The sequence below is a fragment of the Anarrhichthys ocellatus genome, unplaced genomic scaffold (genome assembly GCF_004355925.1).
Source record: "Anarrhichthys ocellatus isolate YVR2014 unplaced genomic scaffold, GSC_Weel_1.0 scaffold30, whole genome shotgun sequence".
Lineage (NCBI taxonomy): Eukaryota > Metazoa > Chordata > Actinopteri > Perciformes > Anarhichadidae > Anarrhichthys > Anarrhichthys ocellatus.
This window is the reverse complement of record NW_022280060.1, coordinates 5,621,031-5,642,652: the sequence shown is the minus strand read 5'-3', so window position 1 is coordinate 5,642,652 and position 21,622 is coordinate 5,621,031. Positions and strand designations below refer to the sequence as shown.

The 21,622-nt window shown below is 44.1% G+C and overlaps 1 protein-coding gene and 1 long non-coding RNA gene across 2 annotated transcripts in view; one reads left to right on the top strand and one right to left on the bottom strand.

The window, feature by feature from the left end:
- Window positions 1-19,177, bottom strand: part of LOC116392553 (uncharacterized) — a 32,630-nt gene extending 13,453 nt beyond the window's left edge. The window contains exon 1 of the long non-coding RNA XR_004213335.1: window positions 18,932-19,177. This is a non-coding gene — a long non-coding RNA (uncharacterized LOC116392553). The remainder of the gene's footprint in view (window positions 1-18,931) is intronic.
- rgmd (RGM domain family, member D) lies at window positions 10,238-17,071 on the top strand. Its single transcript, XM_031864124.1, has 3 exons — window positions 10,238-10,426; window positions 13,266-13,774; window positions 15,478-17,071. Exons 1-3 carry the CDS (start codon window positions 10,333-10,335, stop codon window positions 16,162-16,164), a joined length of 1,290 nt encoding a protein of 429 aa, XP_031719984.1. The 5' UTR covers window positions 10,238-10,332; the 3' UTR covers window positions 16,165-17,071.
- Window positions 19,178-21,622: the final 2,445 nt, after the last annotated feature.

Sequence of the window (21,622 nt, the reverse complement as noted above, 5' to 3'; positions counted from 1 at the left end):
CACACACACACACACACACACACACACACACACACACACACACACACACACACACACACACACACACACACTAGTAGTTCAAAAGTAGAGCATCGCAATCTGCAGACATCTCTTTGTCTGTGTGTGACTGTGATCGCGGTGTGTGGCGCAGCGGCGTCATTCAACAGCGTCCTTATGAATCCTCACCTCATTGTTTTACCGTACTCATCTGTGTGCTCTGGACAGCATCCGCTGGGATGACTGCGTGTTTTCCGAACTAGCGCTAGCTCATGTTATAATGTCTCCATGGAAAAAACACGTGACATGAATAAGAAGTAAGCTGCTCCGCTGACTCAAACTGCTGTGGAAAAAAAAGAAAGATGCCGAGCATAGCTTTTCGAAAGGCTTCGACGGCATTTCTTCCCTCTCAACTCTAAAAAAAAAAAAATAAGCTTGATTAGAGATTCTTTTGTGTATTCTTTTGTAACATATGTGTCAAATAAACCTGCACTGGATTCTGAAGTAGAGGAGAGGTCATGGGCAAATACTTGCAGCATTGTCAATCCTGCAGCTGTGTAGCTGGGAGAGGAAAACTGAGTGCACAGCTGCAGACTGAGGCCTCAGCTTCTCAAATTGCTTCTGCCTCAGTTTCCTGCCCTCTTTACCGACCAGGCCAAGCAAGGCCCTTATTAGACCCACCCCCACCTTAATAATCCATGATGTCACCATCAACATCACTTTTTTTTGTTTTTCTTCCCCTGCCTTTTTTTTGCTTTTCATCCTGACATTGTTTGTTAAATATTAACAGGTGTGGGAGGTCGAAGCGAATCTGTTCGGGCGAGGCTCTTCTGTTCCCGTCCGTCCGTCTGTCTATCTGTCCATCTACTGCTATCACCACATCTGCTTCAGTTTTGACTTCCCCTGGTTTGTTTGTCCATCTGTATTTGTGTTCCCCCCTCCCCCCTTCTTTTCCCCTGTCCCCCCTTTCAGTGGAGGGAGGCTGAGGAATGATCAGTCAGGCTTTGATGCCGCTGGCCCCTGCCCTGGCTTTCCACAGCACATGAGCCCAGGCAATTACGACAGCGCTCCTAGCCGACTGCTATTACTCTGTAATACTCCTGTCTGGAGCTGGAGGAAGAGGAGCAGGAGAAAGATGAAGATGAGGAGTGTTTGATTTGATATATAGAACCACATTTTAAATCGTTTGATTTCTAAATATTTAAGATAAGTCCGTCCCAGCCTGTAACACTGTGATTGGCAGCTCTCTCACTCAACCATTCCTCCCGGACTGAGAGAAGAAAGTATACTATGGACGTCTGGATGCTGCAGCACACATGTGGCAAACAGGAAGTGCTTGGGTATGGGGGGGAAGCGAGGGGGGGGGGGCAGGAAAGATGATGGCCCCCTTTATCCCCAGTAATCATTAGACAAGACTCCAGAGGAAGTCCGAAATCACCACTCCATATGATCCATACTTCCCGTCTATAAGATGAGTGCATTTTTTTTTAAAAAGTCAGTATTTTTGTGGAAACAGTGAGTCCACCGCTGGTTAAAGCCTGCCATTCAACGAATATAATGGTCTGTCTGTGCACCAGCCATCAGAAATAAATCATGTGGATCATCTCTTTGGTTGGGGGACAATTATGCTCTGCACTGACAAAGTGACGGCATCTGCCGGGAATAATGCACGGAGAGACGGATAAACCAACAGAGGAGAAAACAACAACAGCATATTAAAATACCATTTCAGTTCTGTGCAAAGTAAAGAGAAAGTAAGGCAGGGAGTTGTTTGGCCTTGAATCTACCATTCATCAACAGTTGAAGGGTACTTCATTGGAACATCATTAGTTTAATATGCTGTGAACATAAAAAGAGAGGTCTGGCCAAAAGTCTGATAGTTCTCCTGAAAAGCGAAATACATTTTGAACCATGGATGAATGATAATCTTGGCAAATTTCGCTTAAAGTTGTGGAAATAAAATCTGATCTCGTTCTGCTTCCAAAAAAATGACAATTGCAGCAACCAGAGCTGGCAGCACCTGAGATGTTTGTTTGGCTATAGAGAGTAGGAAAATAATTGCTTGTTCAGCATTTCATATTGTAAATAAAAAAACTTTTCTCAGTGAAACTATTGGAAAGTTTTCACATTATGGTCATATTATACGGAATATTGTCTCTCTTTGGATCAGTTTCAATTCCAGCATTTGAATCGCAACAATAACTTGGCCGATCCCCGGTATAAGATTTCTACTGCTACTCGCGTCCGATATTGGAATCTGCTTTCCAGCTCGACTTCTGATTCCAAGTCAGTTAGTGAGTGTCCTCCCATCACCCCATCCTCTCAGCCTCCGCTTCACCTACAGAGCACGGCGGCAGCTTCAGGAAGCATTTGATTTGCTGAATCTCCTACCGACAGAGCTTGTCCCTTCACCCGAGGGCCATCACTCTCTTTGATCCCCAAGCCAGTTTGGCACCATGTTGGCTGGTGTGTGAGGAGAGGGATTACTCAGTTTGCTATGCGCAAAATGCCACATAAATGAATATAATAAACCACAACCGTCAGATATGATATGAATCTCTTCAAATATGGTGAATCTAATTATATCCTGTATCATAAATGAGTCTGTGCTTGGTAGCCAAAGTGCTTGGCCAGTGGCTCGGTCCCATTCAATTTTCCAAATCGATTCCAAAAAGAGTAGACGCATGTTAGAAAACAATGGAAAAGCTGTTCTTAGGACTGCAGATCAGCCAGCCGCCCCCACCCAGCCCAGCTTTATCACACTCACACCTGCTGTGTGCCGTGAAAGGAGGGAACAACTGGAGGCATGGACAGTGTGTGTGTGTGTGTGTCTGTTTGGAAGAGAGCACAACTGGGCATGCAAACGCTTGTATGAATGCGTGTGTTTACGTGTGCGCGGTGCTGTAAGAATGCTTCGGTGCTCGTGGCACGAGGCACGGCCTCAGCTCGATTTAACTCCCCGCTGAATGCCACTGTGACGCCAGGCAGACTTTGTGTGGCCGCATACCTCCACAGAAGAAGATATGGAAAAAATTTGTGGACCAGTAAGTCTTGGAGATTACATGGCTCCTCTCCGCTCCGGCCTCAACAATACTTCAAATCCATCAGTGCCGTGTCACTCCGATTTGAGGCTTTTTGTCTTTAGAAAAATGGCGAATCTCCATACCACCCCGCCATCATCACTCAGAGCAGGGGCGTGTGTGCGTTACTGAGGAAGAGGTGGTGTGTGTGTGTGCATGTACGTAAATGAGTGGGGAGGCATGAGAGAGGGGATTATAAGTAGAAATAACAATGGATCAACTGAAACACAACATTGACTTGATTTTTTAATTGCCTCTTGGCTGCAATGAATGTCCGATGCAGCTGTCTGCACGAACAGCTGCATGCCTAAAAGGACAGAACAAACTCTGGGAGTGAGGAGAGAACAATGTGGGATGAATCATATTCAGCCTATGAGGTATTTTACAATTTCGCAACTTTAAAAAGAAATGCATGCAGGATTAAGAATCACTTTTATTGGAAATTCACATCTGTTCCGAGGCGCATTTCCCCGGGAGCCTGCAAAGATGCATTTTCTATGCTGTCTGGGCAAGACAGAAACAGTATGGTGCGTTACTGCTTAAAGTAAACTAAAAACAGACAATGCTTTTTTCCTTCTTTCAGCTTTGTTAATGTGGAGCTCTAGCGTTTACAAGTTGCAATTTACAACTGTGGAAGAACCAGGGGGTCTGAAAGATTTGATGGAGCAGTCTGTGTGTATTTCCTGCAGAATATTTGTCAGACTTGAATTAAGTACTGTTGTTTTGCTCTCTCTCCCTCCCTCCCTCCCTCCCTCGCTCAGCCCGAGGCCTTGTGGCTGACTACTCCACATCTACAAATCACCGGGAACGCATGCTTATATCCCCGAGCTAGTGCGCTGAGTCAGTCTGGCAAGGTTAATCACATTCACATCTCCTCGGCCATTTGCGGCCGCCAACTGATAACCAAACACCCATTACGGGGCATGATCCCTCTTGTTTGCGAATTCTGCTCATATCGTGCTTTAACAGTGACGCCACATGAAAGACGTTGGATGTAAGGGACGCTGTGGATCCGTGGTGTTTTTCGGCGATTGCTACCAAGCATAAACAGCGTGTTTGGACAACAGAAAATGAAGCCAAAAACACACATAAATAATTACTTTAAAAAGGCGAGACACAGATAAAGTGAGGGTGGGGCTGGGGCAGCAGAGTTATCGACCACAATAACAGACAGAGGGCTCATTCACGTCGGACACATGCTCAGCTTACACTGGGGCCAATGGTCGGCTGCACTCATATCCTTCTGTCTGTGTGTTTGATGGACTTTTAGAGAATACGGGCAGCTTTCCAAGTGTGACACATGGTTGCAAGCCTATGCATATCTGGGAATATAAGCAGCATAAGTGTAGTATAAATGTGGGTGTGTTTGCAACTGTGCATGTTTCTGAATATGCGTGCATGCGATTGTGCTTCAATCTTTTTTCCATTGAGGTTTTTTTTCCCCCCTTTCTCTCTTCTCAGAAGTGCCCTACCCACATATGTGGGAATTAGGCCACATCGCTCACTACCATCCTACTCTAATCAAAGTGCCGATTCTTGAAACAGACAGCTGTTGTCATGTGCCTTGCTTCCAATGGCTATCTGTCCCTGTAGCTGCCCGAGCCCTTAGTTGGCCAGCTGAAGTTGTAGAGGGAACGAGGGTTAACGCCGTCCGCTCATTCAAACTCCAGTTAGAGCAGTGCTCCAATTCACAATACAGCATATACCACAAACACACTGATCCAAGGTAAGTTTCTTTTTTTTCTCCTCTCTGGGTTTACTCACAACATCCTCGGATTCAGACACGTCTGAAGATGCTAATTAAGATTTTTTTGTGAAGATGAAATGATGTTGATATAACACCGGCTTTGATTGTGACTTTTACTTTGTACAATGCCACTAAAAATGATTGTCTTAAGATCTGATATAATAATTCACTAACATACTGGAGTGTCAATGGTAGCGACTCATCAACACAAGCGTAGCAGCTGATGGGTTGTTTTAATCTATAGAGTGTGACATGCATGATCCCGTACAAGCATATAAGGACCGGCTTTTTCTTTAAACCTAAATGTGAGAAACATCTGCTGAAAAGCTGAAGGGGAGAAAAAAAAACAGGCATATCAATGTCCCAGAACTTCATGTGGACTTTTCTCCACCTCACAGATCTGTGCTCAGGACATTGCAGTGACTCATTTAAACTTGATTGGTAGAAGTGGACACCATTGCCATGCTCCTCCATGTTTCAGTGCTCTAAATCAGCCCAAGCAGCAGGTGACATTCTCCGAATGCCTCCTTGGCGAAACTTTGGTAGATCAGAATGGCTAAATGTATACACTCCTCAGTTATTGTCTCTTCGTCTATTCCTGGTTCAGGGCAGTTGTCTGGGTGGGCCAGGACAGAAACAATACCAACTGTTGCAGACTAACTGAAGGACAGGCTCTATCACCATTAAGCCTCGAGCCGGCAGGTGTAAAGGGCAACCGGTTGAGAGCACACGGCGGAAAAACCTAAACCAGCTTTTACAACTCCACGTATCGGGCTAAAGATTTGAGAAGGGATTTTAAAATCCAAACTAAACATTATTTCCATGAATCCTTGCATGTCATGAAGATCTGTTCACATCTATTGAAATGAATGAGAAAAAACGTAAACCGCCAAACTAGTGCAGGATTCTTGGGGTTGTCTTGGTGATAGGAACAAAACGTCTCACTTTGAGTTTTAGCATTCCATTAGCATTTGGCTAGCAGTCTTTTAAGGAGATTTTTCAGGACATTTAAAAAACAAAATACAATCTAAAATAGAATTAAGTATATTTTCTGCATTGCAGAAACATTTTTTTGGACCTAGGCACAAATTGAAAGTTAAAAAAAAATTGTTGAGATGAAATTATTGAGTGTTAATTCTTCAGCTGGAGGGCGCGGATTAGAGGTATGACTAACATTTCGGTTTTCTGGGAGCAAAGAGAGTTGTCGTAGGTCATTACAAAGCAATTTGTTGCCTGTTTCTAACCACATGGCTCAGGTGACTAGAAGCGTGGGAGTCGTCATGAGGACAGAAAGACGAGTTCAAACAAAGTTATGCATTGAAATAAGCTTCACAGGCGGCTCAGTGAAGCCATACTTTGAACTGTTTTTGCTAATTGATTTATTAGTTTGAAAAACAAATAAGCCAGGTTAAAAAAAAAAAAAAAAAAAAAAAAAAAAAAAAAACATTGGAGAATTCAAGATTGGGGAGAGGTTTAACTCTCGAAACACACACTCACAAACACATATGCAGGGTTTGGGTCAGAGGTCAAACGGCCCTGAACTCTCTCCCTTTAGGCTGAGGACATCAGAGGTCCCTCTGTGTGCTGCTCTCCATTTATTTTACCCATCATCCCTCATCAGGCCGGGACGACCCCGCGACCCTGCAGCTAGGGTTACCTGTCAGTTGACTGTCTATTCATGAGCACAGGGCTTGACGCTGCGTCAACATTTGTTCTGAGGGAAACGAGGGAGTAAGAAGAGGAGTTTGGTGCAGTGTGGTGATGACCAAAGCAACAAACAGAAAACTCAGATTGAGTTAGAAAGAGAAAAAAACGACTTTATATTAAAATTAATTAACGAAAATCTATCCTCCTTTTGTTTACATACTCAGAAGTAAAGATTTCAGGCAGTGCAGGGCCCCCGACTAGCAGGCTTTCTACTCTTATGACATGCAAGTGTTATAATTCCTGTTTACTTGGAGGCAAAGATCCAAAGGATCTCAGCAAACAGATGCCTGCATGGATACCTATTGAGGGGTACCTACAAAAACACACCAAAGGCCCCCCTGTGTGTGCTGTCAGCTATCAATCAGGGTGCCGTAAGTGGGATCCTTGAGTTGAGATGCTATCAGCGCTGCCCCGTATACACTCACACCACAGTTTCCCTTATCTCCGCTGAGATAACAGATCCCCTTCTAACAGCGAGAGGACTGAACCAGACATACTTGCCTTCTGCATCTCTCTCTCCATCTCCCTCTCCCTCTCTGTCTCAGCTGTGCTACAGGCCACTTCATTTCAGACAGGGGCCCTCAGAAGAAAAAAAAAAAGTCAATTTGCTCTGGTTCCTGTTCAAAATTCAATAAGCTTGTCTCTTATATTGCAACCGTGTGGTGCTTGCGGAGGCTGCAGAGGGCGCGTGCTACTTCTGATCCCAATCTCTGATGTTATCGGGCCCCAGAAGAAACATGATACATGTCTCGGTTGACGGATCTAGATGGGCATGAAATTGAACAAAAATCAGAAGCGTGACACATCAACAATTTCCTGCAACTGTACTTTTTCTTATTGTTTTGTAAACATTGCAGTTCCAGAAAAACTGAATTGTTTAAGGTTTACAGCTCCTGTTTTCGGGCAAAGAGAACAGAGGAGTCAGGGTTTTGCAACTAAGCAGCGCTGTATTTACATGCTATAGAAACGTGAATATACACTTGTGTGTAAAATCCCATTACTGGTCGGTTTGCATGGAGTACTGTGTGTTGACCACGTTGCGGTGTAGATATGTGAGGTCACTGCAGTTGTTTTTTCCTCGCTTCGAGGACAGCGAGCTGAGGAGATGATCCCGGACGGGCCCCGTTTTTCGGGCTTTCACCAGACCACAGCACGTTGGGCCTAATAACAAAAACAAGCATCCCGGTGTGGAGCTGGTCCCACAGTGTGAGGACCGTAATGAGGAACATGTGGAGCTGCCCAGACACACAGTCAGAGGAAACCCAATCCCTCACCCCCCCCCCCCCCCTTTTTTTCCCTCTCCCCCGTTCCTTCTCCCTTCCCCCCAGTTCTTTCTTTCTCAGTCTCCTTCACCTCACTCTCTACATTTTCTGTCGCTAAGTTTTAATCACTACATTTAAGTCTTAATGTTGGTGCAAAACTTAAAACACTTTCTCTCCGCAGTCCATGTAGAAATTACCTCTTTTTTCCTCTATTGTACCAGAACAAGCGACCAATTGTCAGCAGGAGAAATATACGGGCCTTGTTTTTACTCGATATACACCCTTGTAGCGGAGCCGCTCTCTGACTTGTTTTAGAGTCGGTAGCATATACAAACTGCTGGGTCATGCAATGCAAGACGGTCAGAAGGAAACATGGGAAGAAAGAGGTCTTTCTCCACCCATCAAGCCTAACAGGCGGTCTGGGAGTTCCTTTCATGTGCTGAATTCATCCTTAGCATCCACCTGGATCAATTAACTGTTTGCTTCAGTGCTCATCAGTCCCGCAGTGTGGATCCTGAGCTCGTTTAGTAGACAGCGGCTTATTGAGCGAAGCTCTGGCTTTGATTTTGTTGTCTTTTATCTTTGTGTAACACACATCAGGGCATGCAGATGTATTATTTCTGTCTGGGCATTTTCTCATCCTCAGCTGAGACAAATTGAAAGTAAACACTGTGTTTTCTTCTGCAGGAGATGTCACCTCTCGCTCCCGAGGAGAAACGGTCTAACAGGTGAGACGCTCGTTTTTTTCAACAGATCATGCCTCCTACGCTGCGTCATTGCCCACGTGTCAAAGTTGTCACAGGGAATATGAAGTGTAACCTGCTTGATGGGATTTAAAATGTGACCATAAAGTGCAGCCATAAAGCAGATTAACCAACCAAGCCTCCAAAATTAGCTGAACAAACAGAGTAAGGTAGAGCCCTCCGGGAGGATAAACTTGGCACACTGGATCCAGTGTGACAGAGGCCCTTCTGGCAGCTCAGAACAATCCAAACGTTCCACTTGGGTTGAGCTGTCTTCGTTTCCCCCTCCACTATATACATCAGCCCCACATCAACATGGGCCTGTGAAGACCTTTCACGAGACTGACAGGCCACCTGAATCACACAATTGTGTGGCCGGAGGAGCCTGCATGTGTATAGAAAAACCAGTGATCCAATAACTGTCTGGGTTCACTTCTCTCTCATATAGTCAGGAGAGAGGCGCAGAGGGAGACCCACAGCTACAAGCCAAATGTTCCAGCTGCACCAAAACAAAGCTTTAACTTTTCATTCCAGTTCTAGAAAATACGCAAACTGTGACTGTTGATTTTCTTTATACAGTATCTGGGTCGGTGCATTACATCTCTTTATTTGCATGGCACATAAAACCACAGAGTGTGTCTCAGGGAAGTAAAAAAAAAAAGCCGGTCAGTGTGTGTGTGCGCCTTGCAGATGGTCCGGCCTCACAGCAGCTGTGCAAATGAAAGACAAGAGTGCCGTTGAAGGAGGTGCGAGAGATGGAAAGTTGGCCACAAAAAGGAAAAAAGAGGAACATGCAAGTTTCTAACTGAAAATGCAATGGAAAAATTAAATGCTCACTGAGATTTTTTTGCTGAGAGAAAATAATTGAGTATTTTCTGACGTGACAAAAACACACAATGCCCCATGAGTTTCAACAGGTTTGAACCCCACTTTGTATAACCAAACAAAATGACAAAAGAAGGGATTTATTGACCTTAAATATCACATCTAATCAGTGTAATGGAGGAAATCATATAATATACGATACCACTATACTTCTCCTTAGCCTAAATCATTACTTTATAATTAGTCCATCACCGTTATCAGGTTCTAGATTCAAAATATACTAAGCAAGGTAAAATCTGTTAGTTTGCACACACAATTGTCAATCAAACTCTATTATTGAAACGCTAAATGTGGAGTGAGAAAACAACAGGTGGGAGCATCCTGCTTAATGCCGAAAACACACTCACATTTGTCCCCTGGAGGAGGGCGAGTCAGAGGGGACAGTTGTCCCTCAGTGCTTTGTAGTACAAACATTCTACCAGTCTGTTTCAGCTCTCCATAAAAGCAGCTTTAGAACTTGTCCCATCCGACTGTGCCGAGTAACTCCAAGTTGTAACTCCAACCGTAGCATTGTGCATGTCCAGGTAATAGGGGATTGTTATACTATTATAAACCACAACACCTTGTGATTCTTCAATTATAAATCAGGGCAATTATAACTTCACACCGCCCCCCTCTGCTGTTGAAGGCACTTTTTTTCCGACTGTCCTTAATCCCAGTAATTGCCACTACATGTAAATATCGAGCGGTTAGTGAATAATTAGTATTTCATTGGCCAGCAATCACCTCTGGGGCCCCCGCCGTCTACGCGTTTAGACCCCTCCCTCGTAAGAGCCAGCCCTGAAGACAGGGGCCCCCTTTTTGAATGACAGCGCTTTGGGAAGGAAGACGAATTTTTGTCCGATTTTCCCCGCAGCCGCAGCGTCGATGAGAAGCAGTCGAGGAACTCCATTCTAACTGAATGGATTGGTATGGGGAGAAGCGGACCACAGATCACGGCTAAGCGGCAGCTTTTGGACTGTGTAACGTTGACGATGGTTTTACTTTCTCTGCTGTTTCGACCAGGTAAGTGTTGCCTTTTTCTTTTCTTTTTTCCAATCCGTGCTTGTCCACTCCTCTCCGGCACGCGAAGCGGTGTGTCCCCGCTCTCCTCCGCAATAGAGGTGGGGAAACAAAGTTTTCCCTGTTTAGCTGTGTGGCTGAACTCAAACTCTTTTAGCGGCTCCGACATTTAACACATCGCAACTTAAGTTTTGCGTGTTTGTCTGGTGTTTAAAGATGGTTGTTTTGAAAAGTATCCCGTACAAAGTAATAATGTCCTGTTGGATCTCAGCCTCCAGACAACACCAGCACGAGTTAACCCACTTAACGGACGTATTTTTAAACATATTTCCAACCATTCTCGCATAAAACAACGACACCAAACACGTTGTCACCAACCGCTTAACGGCTAATACGTTTGACAAAAAACACAAGTGTCGCTGTTGCCATTGTTTCTTATCGAGTCGTGTGAAGTTACAGGTTAGCTCTACGTTAGCATAGCTCGCTAGCAAACCGGGGTCCCGCAACCCGCAGTCTAAACGAGAAGGGAAACTACGGAGCGTGTTGTTTTTTAACCCGAAAATGCCGTTACTAGGACAACTAACGGTCACGTTTACTATTAAAGTCCTGAGTGTAACTTAAACGCTTAGTTTAGACTGTTTTAGTTGTTGGTGAAACCGAGGGAACCATGTTATTTCACCCTATTCATGCTTCACTTATTAACTTTGTTAGCTACCAAGCATGGGGGTCCAACTTTTTGGCCTTTGAACGTGTCGCTCCTCGGTCCCTGAACAAATCGGTAAAACTATTCTTTGGACAGTGATGCCTGTATACTATATATTTTTTGTTGAAATGAGAAAGTCAACAGACAATCACTTTCAATGTGGGCATTCATAACATTCAAATTATTACTATTATTTTGATATGTAAATGTTAATCTTTCAAGATCACATGAAAGATGTCATACGTTTAACATCTTCAAATGATTGATTTTGACCTAATGTTCTTTATTCAGACATGACAACTGCAAATCTTGTCTTCATATACATATTAAATACTGACAAAACAAAACAAAGATACACAATAATGAATAATTGTGCAGCACCACATCTAAAGACCCCTGGAGGCCCCTCAGGTTCAACTTTATGGTGCAAAAAATTTGTTGCTGTCAGACTTTGGGTAGAGTAATGCAGGTCCTTTAAATAGGTAATATTCATTAAAAGTTAGATTATTAACATGGTGTCAAAGTGTAGTCACTATGGTATATAGGTGATTAAAAATAGTATTTAATACCATCAAGTGTTTTCAGCCTTTATTGTGTAACTATGAGCTGGCTCTGGGTCCATTCAGGCACTCGGTGTGGCTATGTTGGTGAAAATGTTGATTCTCGTTAGTGTGAAATAAAGAAGACGTTAAAGCCATTAGAAAACACCTTTCTAATGGCCGTCCTTTATCTCCAGGGTTTCCTTAAATCGACTAATCTCCACTGATACAAATACTGTGTGCTTGTTCCTTTTCTGCTCTCATATTCCCCTCATGGTCCTCACACTTGTTGGTAGTCTACTAAGTGCCGGAGCATAAAGACCCTTTGGGGAGATGCCCACTTGTTGATGGCCGTGCAGGCAGTGATTGTCCAAAAGTGTCAATCACAGCAGACTTAAGGGTGACCTCACAGCGAGGCGGGGGAGGCCTGTTGGAATTCAGAGGAGGGATGCAGGATGCCTCCAACTTGACCTCTCACACTCCATCGCAGTTTTATTTTCTTTATATCAGAGCTCGTGTTGAAGTGCAGCGGCTGTGAGATGCATTAATCATCCGTCCTGCCCCCCCCCCTTCAGTGAATCAGACGTATGAGAAAAGGAAGAAACTGCAAAAATATTCATGTGCACTGGTGTGAAATCACAGCGCTTATCTTGTTGTCTTTGTCCACGCTGTTGGGAGATTAGATGGAGCCTCGGAGTAAACAGAAGATTATTCTGTTGCAATAGAGGAGCGGTCTGTTGCAACGGATCCCTGTTTTTGCAGCAAAAGTGGTGTATTGTGATGTGGATGCTGCTGAAATGGAAAATATATCAACAATACAGCACGAGTTATTATATCCCAGTCAGCATACGAGACATCCCTCCCAAACGTAACACTACAGTGAAATGAGTGTGATTAACATCCACACTTTTCCCACAGACATAACTGACGGTTTTGTTTTTCTTGATAAGATATATCTCACTTGTGAGTCGTAACTTAACAAGAAGCCCAGAATTTAGGCGAAACCTCCCAAATATCACATGCTGTGCTTTACAGCCCCCACCATCGTCCCTCTAGCGTCCAGTTTGGGCCCAGAGTTGCTGAACAAGTGTGACTTTTTGAGATGTTCCTCTTGAGGAAGTTAGCTGCCCCCGTGTGCCCCGGACCCTGCCGTGCAGCTTAATGGACTTCAATTACCCCGGCAACAGCCAAACCACATTAAAACACCCTCAGGCAAACTAACACAGGTTGGTTTCCTCCTACGGCGAGGCTACATGCGATTGCTGTGAGGGCTAGTTGGGGGAAATAAGATTGGACTGACTCGGGGGGGCTCGGTGTGGGATCATGGCCTCGTGAGCTCACACGTTTTTGGTTTTAATGGCTCTCTTGATTGAGCTAAACTTGATAGTGGAAACTTTTGGACTGTGCTGAGGTAATGCATCCGTAAACGTCAGATGGATTTCTTTGTTCACATTGGTAGATCTAGTCAGCAGTATTAGTCAGAGAGGGAGGTTACTCATGAAAATGGGTGGAGAAGCAAACCTTTTCACGGTTATTTGATGCATTAATGACGTTGCAGTGCAAAATATTGATGCTCATTTGTGTTTTTTTCGTTTTCCAGCTCACTGCCAGCAGTGTCGAATCCAGCGCTGCAACGCGGATTATGTGTCCTCCACCTCGCCCTCTAGTGGTCTGCAGGATGACGTGGCTCTAGATGTGGACTACTGCATTGCCTTGCGGGCCTACGCTCAGTGCACCCGGCGGCAGGCGCGCAGCTGCAGGGGTGACCTGGTCTACCACTCGGCCGTCTTCCGCATTAAGGAGCTATTCTCTCAGCACAACTGCTCCAGCGACGGGCCCACCTCCTCCGCCAAGGTCCCCAGTACGCCTCGCCCGGCCGTGTCGGAGCTGTGCGACTACGAGAACCGGGTCCTCATGTCGGGCTCAGCCGGGCAGAAGAAATACGCCCACTGTGGATTATTCGGAGACCCGCACCTACGGACTTTCCGCGACGAGTTTCAGACCTGCAAGGTGGAAGGGGCGTGGCCTCTGATTGACAACCGCTTCCTGTCGGTGCAGGTGACCAACGTGCCCGTTGTGCTCGGCTCCAGCGCCACCGCGACCAGCAAGGTGAGGATGGCTGTAGAGCAGAGCTGCTACTTTACGAAGCCACACATAGTTTGATCACCGATTAATCGTTTCAGTGTCTTTTTTTTCAAGCAAAAATGCCAAATAGTCCCTTGGATCACATTCTAATATTGATATGTGACAGTAAAGAATAAATGTTGAGCGTTCCAACAAGCAAAGTTGTGGGCTTTACGAAATGTTTAAACTATCGTGACAGATAGTTGCAGCCGTAGTTTAAAATTCCAAAGCTTAAAAAGTTTGGCAAAAATAAAATCAGAGCCTTTGAGGGCGAGTAGTTCTTTTCTAGCGTCCACGACAATATTAGAAACGCTGATTATAGTAAGATTATAGCAGGCTGTTTCTTTTGAGTGCTTGCTAGCTCGAGTATTGCCATAAAGCATCAACATGTGAAGTTAATAGTCATTCCACGGTGCCTCTCGAGCTTCCAGCATTCCTCTTGTCTTGGAGCTCCTTCAGATCTCTGAGGGGAAAGCGAGAGGAGGGGAGTCTTCAGCGGTGTTGAATCACAGACATGCTTGAGCGCTCTACCTTTTAACACATGGGTGGTCATATGGTAGTGATCAACGCTCACTCAAACATTTTCCTCCACCGCCACGATCGGGAATGTTTTTTCACCCCTCTGGTCAAATAATTAACTGTGTGCCTTTTTGTGTAAATATGGAATAATGTGGAAAAATAAAGGAATAATTGGACAGCAGCGAGGGCTTTTGATTCTGTTAATGAAATAGGCTGGGGTTGTCATGCTTTTAAATTGTTGAAACCTTCATCATGTCTTTGTTACTTAAAGTCACATTGGTATATGGGACTCAGCACGCACAGATATTGTCCATTAAAAGAGGTTTAGAGAGCTGCTTTTATTTGAATCATAGGCTTAAATAGTCATCGACTCCCACGTTAACTCCACAATAAACTAAAATATTGCACTAGGGATTTCAGAATGAACTCATCAAAGGCATTTTAAAGTGTATTTTGGGTTTGCCGCCTAATGCAAACCTGTAGTCGGCCAAGTCTGTGCCGGCACCCGCATGCCCCCATCATGATTTCGGAGTTGTTTGCAGCTGCCAGACTTGAGACAGGAAATCATCCATCAAACACTGTATCCCCGTAAGTGTAAACGTAACCACAGCCACCGCTTTGTCAAGATACTTTGAAGAAACACAGGTTAGGTCCCAATTTTTCAAAGCTCAGCCGGAATACAAATCGCAGTCAGTCACTCTACCAGTGTTGGAAGATGCATGGCGATTTGAGGCTGTTATGAAACCGTGTTGTTTGAGCCAACATTCAGGGAGGACTAGTGGAGTTATTGCCTTTTAGTTTTCGTGTCAGTATTTTTTTTTCCAGGTAAGAAAGGAAATGGTGAGGACCACACAATGACTGTGGTTTATTTGAGCAGTTTCTCTTTGTGGGTGGTAACAATCCAGTGGACCACTGACAGCAATCACTGTCACTCTGTAAAAAGGCCAGTGTGGGCCATCATCACCTTCCACAGCAGTCAGCATGTTTGGTTTCCTGCTGCCACCGTGTGGCTTTGAGTGGTACTGCTCTTATTCCAGACTAATTAGGGCATACTTTTATAATGCTCGTCATTGCATTTAAGCAAAGTCCTGCATTTAAGGAGCAATAGTCAAACTATAACATGAAATAAAAAGAATAGTGCTGATCTTTTCTTTCTTCTCTTTTTTCAGATCACTGTGATCTTCAAGTCCTTCCACGGCTGCACGGATCAGAAGGTGTACCAGGCCACCACAGATGATCTGCCGATGGCCTTCCAGGACGGGACTCGCAGCGGCGGCGAGAGCCTGACCATCGCGGAGCGCGGCGGCTCTGGAGTGAGCCGCCAGGTGAAGATACAGGCCCGTTACATCGGCACGTCCATCATCGTCCGGCGCGTGGGCAGCTACCTGACCTTCGCCATCCGCATGCCAGAGGACACCCTGGACTTTTCGGACAACGGCGGTCTGCAGCTGTGCCTGCACGGCTGCCCACGCAACGAGCTCATTAAGGAGCACACGCTGGGCCGCCAGAGCCAGGAGCCCCGCCTGCAGGGCACCAACACGGAGCTGGGTCCTCTGCGGCCTCCTCACCAGGTCTACACGGTGGAGCGGGCCACGGCCAAGTGTAGGGAGACACTGCAGGTGGAGGACGTGTACTTTCAGTCCTGCGTGTTTGACTTGCTGACCACGGGGGACCCCGAGTTCTCCATGGCGGCCTTCGGCGCTCTGGAGGATTTAAAGGCGCTGCCGCCGAGCAAACTGAGGCAGAACTCCCCGAGGACTCCTCGTCTTTACAACCGAGCAGCGTCGCACATGGTGGCTGCAGCAGCCAACGGCTCCCTGCTCTCACTCCTGCTCCTCAGTCTGCTGCTTTTGTAAAAAAAAAAAAAAAAAAATATATATATATATATAAATGATTTAAAAAAACAAACAAAAGAGAAACCTGGAGACAAACAGAACGTGGAAGCATTACCAGCTTGAGGAAAGAGTGAGTAGAGCTCAGACATATATATATGTAATTTCTTTGTTTGGGGGGGGGGGGTTGGGCAATTTGTGAATGTTGTCATTTGAAGGATTTCACACTCATTAAATATGTTGGTTTTTTCCCACTTCACATTTCCCGTGGGATCCATGAGTGACATCAGTTGAAATGCATGAACTGAGGTTTGGGGTCCAGCTCATCATGTTTCCACATGCTCACTGTTAATCGGTTCACGGCAGCTAAACGGCATTGAGTTGTTTTGGTTTTTTTGTAAATAGAAGAGTCGTCATCGTGCACAACCTTCAAACACTCCACCGCGCATGAAGCTGCACATGTATCTCCGTACTGTATGTAAGCAGCGTGGCTCCTAGATCCTGTATAATCCAGTATTATCAATAGCATGCAACGGTTTTAACAGAAAGTTTTGTGTGCTCAGATGTCATTTCTTTGTCGATTTCAACAGTTCATTTCAGAAACCTGGTACGATAAATACACAGGATCCAACAACTGTATGTAAAAAACTACCTATCCATAACATATGGCGTGTCAGTGTGATATTCAACAGTCCTCTGCTGTGAAACACTCCCTCTTCAAGCTGTTTGGCTTCCAGTTTTAAAAAAAACACAAATCTTTATATAATAATATATTAAAAGAGTGTATATATGTGTTTTATATAGTGTACATTTGCTTGTGTATAGATGTTTTAACTGTAATGTGTTTTACATTTGTTGTGTTTTTAGTAGGTTATTTTGAGACATTGTAACTAATATGCGTTTTCTGTATTAAAGTGTTGGACACTCCGGACTAAGGCCTGTTTCTTCTTCTTCTTCTTCTTGGTCACTCTTGTACCTGGTATCTTAGACAGAGAACAGAGATTCATTCCATCACATCAGGGTAAATTATTGTGTACAGATGTTGTCCATCAGCTTTCATTGTCCCTTTTTAAACCAGGGTTACGAACCTTTTAAATCAAAAACACATTTACTGTTTCTGGTTCAAGACGCAACACATAAGATGACACGCAAAACACAAAACGCTTTCAAGAACTCAGTGTTTCACAACTGTATGCGTGTAATACCCCCCGTGTCCTGGTGGGGTCCTCAGCCCATAAGGCCTGACAGCTTGTAGTTCACAGACAGCTTTGACAAGCTGGTTGTGTAGCTGTAGGGATCCACAGTATGTTCTCAGTCCCCTGTGTAAATGTTACCTCTGAGTGCTGAGCTGGCTGCTGGCTTTGCTTTTGTCTGCCAGAGCGCTGCATGGCTCCAAATAGGATTTAGTCTGTGGTTTAACACCAGGTTAGAGTCAACACACACACGCGGCTGATATTTGCACTAAACGTGAACAATGAGTGCTGTGATTGGGAAAGAGGGATGTGATCGGTTTTTTATCATCGCCATCAAAAATGCAATTAGGAAAGCTCCGGCACACTCCTTATGAAGACATTACGAATGAATGCGCTATAATTAGCAAATGTGGTTTTAATTCATATCTTGAATTAAGTTTAAAGTGTCTTGGTCCTTTTACAACTCTCGAGCGTCACACTTGCAATCATACTTTATCTCTCCGTGTCTTCAAATTCAGACGACGGTGAGCAGACAGCTGGCCAATGAAACATGCCACCATTTCTGCCTATTACATCCTAGATCTGTCTTCTTTGTGTGACATCACCTCATCGTCCCATCCTTAATATTAGGAGCACAATAGAGGGTTGATTGGTGGTAAGAACCTGTTATAGTCGTATCTCGTCTTGGGGAGGCAGACAGTGGTGGAACGTAACCAAGTACATGTACTTAATGCGAGTCTTTCCATTTTATGCAACTTTCTACTTTTACTCCATTACATTTCAGTGGCAAATATACTTTTTACTCCACAAGTATTTTTCGGCAGAGGTAGAAAGCGTACTAGAACGTTGTACTAAAAGTACTTTTACATTAAACACATGTTACTCAAACAATAGTATTTGTGTAAAAATGTACTTAAGCAAAAAGTAGGTCAGTTAAAAATGTACTGGAGTAAATGTTACTGCCAGCCTTAATGCCTCCGATTATGAAATCCTCTTGGGCTTATCCAACAGAGGTTGTAGTACTACAGGCCACCAATCCCAGCTGTGGAGACATTGATGTAGTACTCTCTCTCTGTAGGACACTTATTTACGTTATTCCTAAAACCATGAGGTTTTATTGTGCTTTTGGATAACGTCTTGAAATACTGTTAAACCAAAGAGTATAGGCTGCAAATTAAATGTCCAGTAGAACAACACCAGCAGCAACAAGACACCTTCTATCCAAACCCACAAATGGACACTCTGCTGTCTGTGCTTACAACCGATTATCAATTATATTTACAACCGCTGTCCTCGTGGAGCCTCACAAGAAGCGACCAGAAAAGAGACGACACGCGCACAACTAAAAAAACATGATCAAGTATTTAAAAAACATCACCAAAGCAGAAAACGTGTAAACAATATAAACTCCATAGCGTCCATTAACAAAAAAAAAAAAACCTTATTACATCAAAGAATGAGACGGCTCAAATTTCTACACGCACACGCGTGGCACGAACACTTCGTTGCTAGGCAACGCCGCTGCCGCAAAGAAGCGTTCCGTTGACGTTCTTTCTCATCTGGAGAGTTCACGCAGCTGCGCGTGTCGTCGTACTCACCTGTACGAGCGGCACCGCGAAGTCCTCCTCCTCCACAAACTGATCCGGGTTCACCTTCTCTCTACTCGCTCGTCCCTCAGCCATGATATGAACGGTACACACGGGCTGTGTGTCACAGTATAACCGGTCCACTCGACCGTCTCGGTCCCAGTACAACCAGTCCTGCACGAGCATCGTGGGTGTGTCAGTTCACGTGCCCTGCCAGTTGACGCCAATTAGTCATTACTGATGCAACTTTTCTCTTTTCTTTATGCCGATTTAAGATAATGCTAATTACAACCACACATAATTTATGGGGTAATTTTGTTTGGATAGTGCTTGAAGTGGAAGCGGCACGTGAGCACGCAAACATTTATAAGGCGTTATTTCCGGGGTGTCTCCTCTCGCGAGCTCCGCGCTCCTGCGGCCGCAGACACACCTGCAGCTTCTTGATTGATCACTTTTCATCTGACGCTTCTGTTCCACTCCCACACTGCTTATCAGGACTTTTTCATGTGACTTTTTGCTTTTATGTGTGCGACTTGAAATGTAGCGAAGTACAATACTTGTGAGAAATAGCCAAGCAAAAGTAAAATTAGCATTTTTTTAAGTTCACGAAAATGACTTCGTTACAGTAACGAGTAAATGTAATGTAATGTACTTCCACCCCTGAATTACATTATTTTTGATAATTTGATCAAATTCAAAACAATTTTTAAAAGTCCAATCAGTGGTTCCCAAACTTTGTAAACCCTTTCTAAAAAATAAAAGTGTCAGTGTCTTGTTGATGGGGATCCTGTCGCGGGTAAAATTATGCAACGTCTTTTCCTCCTTTCCTCCCATTAATCATCTTAGAGGCGTCACATTTATCTTGCGAGCTGTATATAAAGGGGATTAAAACTAGTTCCACATCAAGCAGCTACAGCAGTAAAATGCAGCTTACACCTTGTTGCATCAGAGCTAACGATCTATTAATGTCATATAAATAAAGCAGTCACAAAACCTTTGCCGACAACAATGCTGTACTTTTACTTACATCGGTATTTGAATGCAGGGCTTTTACATATAATGTAGTATTTTTAGTAAATAAAAGATTTGAATACTTCTTCCACCACCTCGCCATCTTTTATCTAAATACATAACTCTAAATGTTGTCCACTGAGCTGATGGCAACTATGTAAACTATGTGTCTGTGTGTGTGTGTGTGTGTGTGTCCTTCCATGTTCTTAATAATTTAAAAGCAAAGCTAAAAAGCTTCGCGCCTGGTCCCGATCTGTTGAGATGCAGCCATCTTGACAGCAGCCTTATATAACTGCGCCCTCAGTCTGTTGAAAGAAGGTGAGATTCTTGACTTCTCAACATGCAAACTCCTCTTTTTTTTTCATTAGAAGACTGGAAAAGTCTAATCTAGCAGCACGGCGGATGTATACACAGGCTCATGCCTGCGTAGATTTCTTGTCCGGCCACTTTGAGCCATATACTATCTTGACTTTCCCCTGTAAACAAGGACAATTACCAAACTAATGAGTTGAGGAAAAAAAGAAAAAACTGCATGAGTGATTGATACTCCCAATGGGGAAATTAATTTGATATTAATAGAGCACTTGGCAAGATAAATATATAGTGGTGTGTGAGTCCTCTCCTTGATTGACAATGGATAGATTGATGGCTGTCTTAATGCAAGATGTTCCTTAGACTTTAATGAGGTGGCCTTGATGAGGAGGAGCGTTAGCGCAATATGGCGCTTCAAATTACGTCGACGTTGATATTTAAAGTTGCAATGTTGAAAGTGTTCATTGAAATAAATGTCTGTTAAGTCACCATCAATCGCTGAAGCAGGTAACATAATGAAAGTATTGCAATATTTATATATTTGCAGTATTACGAACTGGGTGTCTGGGGCGACAATCATGTAAATGAATGCTGTATTGCAGTTTTTTTTGATTGAATACCAAAAAAATGGAACTATGCACACAAATCTGAAAAATAGCACGTCAGTTTGGAAATTTCAGACCAAGCCCAATACTCCAGACTGCTAAACCTTAAGCACAAGTCCTTTATTTTCACTGAAATATTAATTATATATCAACCAGGACTGAAATCTGAAGGATTGCCACTTTAAGGTGCCACACCTGCAGTTAGAGAGGGAGGCCTCAGATACATATTACATAACAACAGATCATGCAGCGAATGAGTGATAAAACACATCTTTTGAAGAAACAACAAAAAACGTTGCATTTTGTCAGTTTGAACTCGATTTATTGAAGCTATGTGATGTTGGTCAGCCATAGCTGTAACCTCATTCAGCTTGTGAGATTGCGTTTGTCTTCAGTTTCATACATCCCTCCTCAAATGATCACCTTACATCATTCCTGCAGCTCCCGATGAATCGTAAGCCCCCCCCCCCCCCCCACCCAAGTAACCTCCTCTTGCTGAAGCATTTTGCTTAATGATGCACTCAGAGTCTTATTGTTGCACCGAGTAGAAGACGTTCAACATACACATACATTACACCCGGTTACATGGGTCACTGCTGCAGAACAAAGAGTGAGAAGTTACTCATTTCTCAGTGTGTGTGTGTGTGTTTGTGGTTTTCAGGCTGCTGTAGTCACAGCGATTATACAGCTATCTCATACCGCAGGCTCTCTCATACCTGACCAACTCAATCTCTCTGTCTCCTCAATAATCAGAGTGACAGCGAGCAACTAGACA